The sequence below is a fragment of the Cygnus olor genome, chromosome 14, assembly GCF_009769625.2.
Source record: "Cygnus olor isolate bCygOlo1 chromosome 14, bCygOlo1.pri.v2, whole genome shotgun sequence".
In the NCBI taxonomy this organism is placed as follows: domain Eukaryota; kingdom Metazoa; phylum Chordata; class Aves; order Anseriformes; family Anatidae; genus Cygnus; species Cygnus olor.
The window spans coordinates 3,014,464-3,022,039 of record NC_049182.1 but is presented as its reverse complement, the minus strand read 5'-3'; the positions used below and the strand labels follow the sequence as shown (position 1 = coordinate 3,022,039).

General features: G+C 43.3%; 1 protein-coding gene across 3 annotated transcripts in view; it reads right to left on the bottom strand.

Moving 5' to 3' along the window:
* Nucleotides 1-1,603: 1,603 nt before the first annotated feature.
* The window catches only part of UBE2B (ubiquitin conjugating enzyme E2 B), a 33,630-nt gene continuing 27,657 nt past the window's right edge, over nt 1,604-7,576 (bottom strand). For 2 of the 3 annotated variants that reach the window (XM_040574004.1, XM_040574002.1), the window contains 6 exons: nt 5,984-6,064; nt 5,198-5,223; nt 4,086-4,175; nt 3,706-3,780; nt 2,822-2,910; nt 1,604-2,174 (listed from right to left, as the gene is read on the bottom strand). In XM_040574004.1, coding sequence (XP_040429938.1) covers nt 2,046-2,174; nt 2,822-2,910; nt 3,706-3,780; nt 4,086-4,175; nt 5,198-5,223; nt 5,984-6,009 — 435 coding nt within the window. In that variant the 5' untranslated portion in view covers nt 6,010-6,064 and the 3' untranslated portion in view covers nt 1,604-2,045. The remainder of the gene's footprint in view (nt 2,175-2,821; nt 2,911-3,705; nt 3,781-4,085; nt 4,176-5,197; nt 5,224-5,983; nt 6,065-7,576) is intronic. The other variant, XM_040574003.1, reaches the window with a different exon arrangement.

Sequence of the window (7,576 nt, the reverse complement as noted above, 5' to 3'; positions counted from 1 at the left end):
CGGTCGCTCAGTCCCTGCCGCCCCTCACAGAGAAGGCTCCTCGGCCCCCAGATGCACGCGCGTGTGCCGTTACCTCACGGGGCTGCCGCCGCTTGCGGCGCTGATCGCTGATTAAACCTCCGCCCGCCCCGGTTCCATCTCAGATACCGCCCCCCCCGGAAAAAAACAAATGTCCTGAGCTTCGTCAGTCTGTGGCCAGGCTGAGCTGCAACAACCAAACTGATGGGAGCTCTCGTGGATGGCGAATCTCTTCTCACACTCATCACAGGAACAAAATAAATAGTGACACGGGGGGTTAAAGTGAGAAGAATAGTCAGAATTTTGACTAATTCTTAGAACCGGTGATCTTTTAGGTATTAGATTTGTACGCATCTTTGCCTTGACGCTGGTTTGCGTTCTGTACCACTGCTTTGGAAGCGCTGCTACGAAAAGGCAAACTGGGTCCTTTGGGGACTCTGTTACCAATTAAAGGGAGCTTCAAGATCTTTTAAACGTAAATTCACTTACTTAAAGTGACTTTTCAAGATTTTAGTTTAGTATTACTTAGTACTAATTCTTTTAAGCCTCTGCAACTCACTGCAATTTTCTAAAACATCTTGGATTCTACGGTGCAATGGTTTTGCTCCACGAGCTCCCAACACGGAGCTGTCTGAAGAGCATTCCAAGTGCAGCGTTTATAATGCACAGTGCTGCTCCCATAAATCACACAACTTTAGGAGCAGGTGAGCTACAAATTGATATTCCTGTTCCACTGCATTTACACGGATTAGCTTTCACTAATGACAATGGCAAATAATAAATATTTCCTCTTCCAGCTGAAATAAACTTTCATTGCTTTTCAGGCAACGTTGAGCTGCATTTTTTTTGTACGGAACTTGAGAGTTTTAATACGTAGGTAATGCTGTCTGGAATTATGACAAGGGATTACAATTTTGCTGCTGGAAGGATAAAAAGGCCTAATTCAGTACTATAAACATCCGCCGTGGTTTACAGAATCAAGGAAGAAATCAGCATATCAACATTTACAAAGACAAAACCGAAGTTCTTTAAAATTGGCAACTTCAGGACATTTGGCACCTCTGTGAGACAGACGTGACGCCAGGTTCCAAAGAAAAACTCCATTAAATCTACAGTCACGTTCTCTGCTGTTGGTAATTCATTTTTCCCCATCCCATGCGAAACTAATGGGACACCTGTTTAATTATTAGAATATACTCAGGACTATATTGCAGTATCCATATGTGAATATGGGACATATTTAGATGAGAATACTTTACAGCTTGGTAAAATAGAATCTCCCTGAAAAATAGAAGGTGCTGCCTTATTATCGAAGCCTGTGATGGGGCTGTTGCAGCTCTGTTGCTGGTTTAGGGTTACATCTGTTTGCCCACTCTAAGGTGGCAGCTTCCAAAACTCTTCCTCATACAACTGAGGACGCGCAGAACCAATTCAAACACTCTTTGGTGCGGACGTATCCACAGCGAAGACAACGATAGCACGGATTAAGTTTTGTTTGTAAGGTGCATGGCATAATCAGTATGTAGCAAAAGGGAAAACGGACTGAAAATTAGCCCTTTGACAGAGATACAGAAGGAGAGAAGGATGTCTTGCACTGAGGTTATGTATTTAACAGTTTTACATGAAATATTTATATATAAAAACTTTGTTAAGTGCTTTTTCTCCAATTTAAAAATCTAAAGAATTCAAAAATAAGGCATTCAATATTTGAAAAAGTACAGATTTACAAAATGTGTATATTCTGTCATGAAAACTCCACACCAACATTATACACTTGGAAAAAAAATACAAACAGGATATATTACAAATTTATGTAGCAATAACTTAGTTCATACCATGCAATAAAAAGTACGTTAATCAAGATACACAAGCTTTTAAGTTTCCTAAACTGGAGGGCTTAATTCTGTTTGCAGATGAGTTTTTATGCAAATTCTTAGAGCTGTGGCACTTGAAATTTCTGGTAGCCTTTCTATTGAGAGTTAAATTGTACATAATGATTATGAGGATGGAGAGTAACGAAGCAGCTGTTACGAGTCATTCCAACTTTGTTCGACAATAGCTGAAACTCTTTTCTCGTATTCACGTTTGTTCTCCTGATAAAGTTGTGCTGCCTGGCTGTTCGCCGGACTGTTTGGATTAGGTTCATCAAGCAGAGACTGTAAGAAGGAGAGAACAAAAAGTGAGACAAACCAGAACATTTTAGAACAGGGAAAAAAAAAAAACCCAACAACTTATAACCTGCAAATCCCATCTTTAGCAGCATGACGCCAATTGATTATTTGGCCATTACACCACTAACGTCATTCAGGTCTAAAGAGGGGCTCCTAAACCTCACTGTAAAAAAATAAAACCGATCACCCAGGAGAAAAGAAAATGTGTATTTTTACTGTGCCACACCGTATTTACTTAATCCAAATTAAGTAGATTTCAGCAGTACTGTCTCCTTGAGGAAGTCACAAGCCAAGGCTTTGTGAAAAGGTTACACTATTTCAAACATTACTTAAATACTACAACTGCTTGCCTGTCTTGACTGAAAACAGTTAAAAATGAATCCAAACCAGTAACTTTTCCTGTAAAAATATCCACTGGCGGTTTTGTAGGTCAAAAATCGGTAATTACCTAGGTCAGCACCTTAGTCTTTATTCGACCTAAAAAGCTACTGCTTAGTCTGCAGGTATTTGACGTTCCCTGATACAGACACCCGCTAGCCACACCACGGAATGTCTGTTCTGGAATAGGGACTAAGACTTATACGTGCTTAGTTGCATAATACAACATAATTGTTGAAGAGATGCAAACTTACCTGAATTGAAGTTAAAATAGATGAAACGTCGTATGTTGGACTCCATCGATTCTGAAGAATATCTAAACATATGCTACCATCCGCATAAACTGTGAATACAACATGGATACCACTTAGAAATGATCAAATTTATTTTACATTCTTTCATTAAATACCATTCAAGGAATTGATTACTGTACAACTTCAGTCCGTGTTTAAATTAATGCGTTAGGACAGAGCATAGCAGTTATGCCTGACACTCTCATCTGGCCTGACACCCTGTATTTTGAAGGAGACATATTACTGGAAGTAGCGAAACACTTCAGAGGAAAGGGAGGAAGGGCCAAAGAAGACGGCACTAACACAGGAATTGGTAGACCCAGACCCAGCTTCTTGCTCCTCCTGTGTGACCGGCCCAGATTCAGACCGGTGTGATGCCTCCCAGCGAGCAGAGACATTTGCTGCCGGCACGGGATGCACTGCACCAGCCGAGGCTCTCGCAGTCACCACGTGCTGAACGGGGGGCTCTGTGCTCTGCTTTCACACACTCTGCACTCAGCAGGAGAGATGCTAAGGCAGACAACAGAAAATACTGAAAAGCGTGCCCGAAGTTCTACTTCTGTCTGCACAGCTATCGGGAGTCTTAGCACAGAAGCTTGTAAGAAGCTGAGGTTTGTCACGCCAACTGCTACACCCTGTTTTGTGCATCCAACAACTGGATAAAACCTGTGAAAAGCTGGAGGAGGAACCACAGCACTCTCTCTCAGGCTGCCCTCACAACTGAGGCAGGGTCAGTTCCTTCCCCTCTGCTCTCCCTTGCGACCGTGCGCTCTCACCTGCCTCCTGTGCTGGCACTGGTTGGCACGGGGAAGCCCATGAAGGCACTGACTTGGCTGAAACCTCACCTGACAGAAACGAGTAACGTTGGGCTTGATCAGTTCCCTGCTTCAACTCGAGACGTGTCTGCACAGACAGGAGCGCTGTAAAACGGAAGGGGGCAGGGATCTGCAGCAGGACTCCCCCTTTATGCCAGCCTCAGCGCAGCTCCTGCTGACAGTGCTCGCACACGTTGATATATATTGATTAGAAAAAGATGGATGGCTGCTTCCTACCAGCACCATAATTCTCAATTTTTTCATCAAGCAGCTACTGCCTTAGACATCTACTTAGGAGGTGGCAGTGGATTGAGAGAGAGAGCTGTTGAGCATCCTGGAGCTTTGCAGAATACATGACTGCACCATGATATTTAATGGGTGTTATGGCTAAATAAAATTGATTTACTCACCATTTGGATGGAACATTTTTGATAAAAACCTAACAGTCGGAGGTTTATTTGGATATTCTTCTGAAAATTCTATTACTAGTTTAAAAGTACCTGTCCAAACAAACATAAACACAATCAGGTGATTAAAAAAACAAAAATCCTCCAGGAACATACTATGTAAGTTAATTCACATGCTCCACAATCAACATTCCTTCCCACCATTATACAAACAAGCCACATTGAGTCTGGTTTCTTTTCAGATATTTCAAGAGATAATGGAACTATGGAACTCCCACTCGGTAATAGCAATAACTGCAGCAGCAGCTAGGTCCAACATCAGTTATCCCACTGCCCTCCTCCCCATTCCTCTGACCAAATATGCCTGCTCTATGGACTACGGTGACTTTAAGGTGTTTCATTAAGAAGGCACCGTGGTGCCAGCAAAGAAACACTGGAATTTCATGATCAGCAATCTCAGCCTTTGGGGCTCCTGACTGAGTCACTGAAAACCTTTATTATGGATCAGCGAATAATTTACTGTAACTCCTCCAACCCAACACAGAGAAAACCCCATCCGCTGCTGATTATTGCACTATTACTATAATTATTACACTCATTATTCCTCATATGCTTAAGGGAGGCTCATTACACAGCAACTTCCGTGTTTGCATACAGATCGGATAGCCCCCCCTCCCCTCCCCAAGTTCTATATTCAGAGCAATTCAAGATTTTTCACCTGCTCTTCGTTAGAAGAGCAGAGACGAATCAAACACGCTACAAAGACAAAACCAGAAAAGCGTCGTGCTCAGCTATCTTGCTGAGCTTAGCTGTAGAGACGTGAAAACATCTGGCAGCATTAGGCCAACCTCCCCCACTAAAAACTTAAGTGTTGTGTGCCTAAACAAGCCTCGATGTAAGCATTGCTTCACAGCTGTGTAACGAACCGCTAGGACTGGACACCGCTTACAGCAAAATACGGTATTTCCAGGGCCAACAAGACCCTACTCCTTTACTCTTTTTCCTTGCTTAGCTTGTTCCAACTTGTATAACACCTATTGTTTTTCACAGCAGAACGATGTTAACACTGGCAATATTTACAAGAATGACGGAAGAAATAGAAGTTAGCCGCTTACCATCTTCAAAAGGCGTCCCTTCTGGCCTGAAAGGTTCAAAAAATAAACCGGTTAATAATGATCATTACTTCTAAACACGCACAATAAATATATATATCTTCTTCCTCATCCTCTTCAAGACAGAAGTGGATGCAATCATGTAAATATTTAGAGAACTATCCAGAGGCAATTTCTGGGAACTCTGTCATAATTAGCAGTTTCCCACATCGATCTGCAAGTCCAGATACCCACTGCATCATCATCCCAAACAATACATACGCCATGCGTAAGGCTAGAGCTGAATTAACGAGCAGATCACTGGCAAGCTGACTTCATTTTTACGAAAGAACATAAGACATACCCTACAGAAGGGGACCTCTAATAGATACATACATAAAATAGGACCTGTACCTCCTTCTCCTGGGAATCAACCCAATCACTGCTAATACATCTGGATTTAATAGCCAAGAACATGTGGTGCTCTTATGTACTTTTAAAGAGCAAGCCTGCTTTTTCATAACCCAATTCCTCTACAATCTATTCATTAAAACACAGGCAAACGTTATTCAACAAAAGGAAAGAATTACAATTGTCCATCGCCTTTCTTGGGCATTCTTTATTACCCTCTGAAAACAAATTTTCCCTGTGACAGCACACTTGGTCATTTTTTATTTATTTATTTTTAAAATTTCCTGAGCGGACATCCACAAAACAAAGAAAGCATTATAAAACAAACAAAAAACAACACAAGAAACAGGTTTTATTAGCCTTTTGATGCAGGACTTCGTAGCGACCAAAAGCTCTTACCCAAATATAACTGCATTCCACTGCATTATATTATTCTCAGACGGTGCACCACTGACACCCACAGGAGGGTCTTCTTGCAACCTAAGAATTACAAAGATAGAAAGACAAGCCTTATGTAAGTGAAATACCTCCACCTGCGAGCATAATTGAATCATAACAGCCGCTTTTTAGAAATCTCTCGTTCCAAATTAGCGATTACCCAAAGCGTTACGTGCAGAGTAGCAATGATCCAAACACACAACCACAAGGTGATGCACGCCACGAGTGCCCCGGGTATCGCACCAACACACTGCGCCAGCCCAACAGGCTAAATCCAGTGTTCAGGGAGAAGAGCATCTACTCTCAAAGTAACTTTAAGCCCCGCAGCTGGGATTTATAGTGCTACACAGTAAATTATGAAAGGGCAGAAAGAGCGACTGCTGCTGGCTGCCACAACGCAGAAGTTACAAGTTACAGCCAGAAGCAAGGGCTGCACACCACGCAGGGATATTCACAGGGCACGCTGGCAGGAACCAAGGGCAAAGCGCCGTCACTTCAACTTTTTCTGCACCCCCAAATCTGTGCAGGACGCGGCTGCATCTGGTGTGAGCCCGCTTTGGCTGGCGAGCTGCCTGCTTCGAAAGGGAAGAGGGAGCAAGGGGGAAACCTGCGCGTTGTTCCCCGTCACCAGCTCCACAAATGTAAGCATTTGTCTCTAAGGTAATAGTGGAAGCGTTTAAACGCTTTTTAGTTCCTTAACCCTTGGCCTAGGAAAAGCGCACTGCGTACTGACAGCTCCATGAACTACACACCCTCCTGCTGCCCATCCTCTGGAGTAACGCTGAGCGTGCAGGCCGGATCCCCTCCGAGCCGTGTTTACATCCCCGCTGTGAGCACACGCACTTCAGACAGCTCAATACCCACAGCACAAACCACCTACTATTTTGGTCAGGAGCACGAACGGGACCTCTCCCGTGCCAGCCCGCGTGCCAGCGACGATGCCGGAGCGCTCAGCCCGACCAGCGGGGCCGAAGGATGGCTCCGGGTTTGGGATCGATTCAAAAAGCTCGTCTGCACCCTACTGCCAAAAGGTCTGACTCCCGAGGGCTTGTGGCAAAGACTGGAGGCTAAATTGATCCGCACAGGGCCGGGAAGCCTTTAAAATTGTTAGGGGAAATGTATTTGTTGCCCCTTTTCTAGTAGCAAATATATTTAAAAAATAACCTCTCTCTCTGATGGTTTAGGCAAATCAGATGATACAAGATCTGCTGGACTGCTCGCCCTCCACAACTCTTGACAATTGCAGTATGCAAAAGGAGTTTATATTTAACAAAGTGAATCACAGTTCATGGCGCACAGTCTGGTTTTTTAGTATGAGGTAAGAGTAACATAAGGCTAAATAAAAATATAACTCAGGGGTAGGAAGGAGAGAAGTAAAGAACTGACATGAGAAAGCTGAGTACGTTTTTGGGTATTAAAGTGGTCAAATATTCAATAAATAAATGTGCACGTGGTCCATGTTTCACTGTGCTCACTTGGTTAAACTCCTCCACGGCTTTAGTCTTCTCCACCTTAAATTTCAAAATTATCAAGTCAGCCCTTCTGAGATCACAA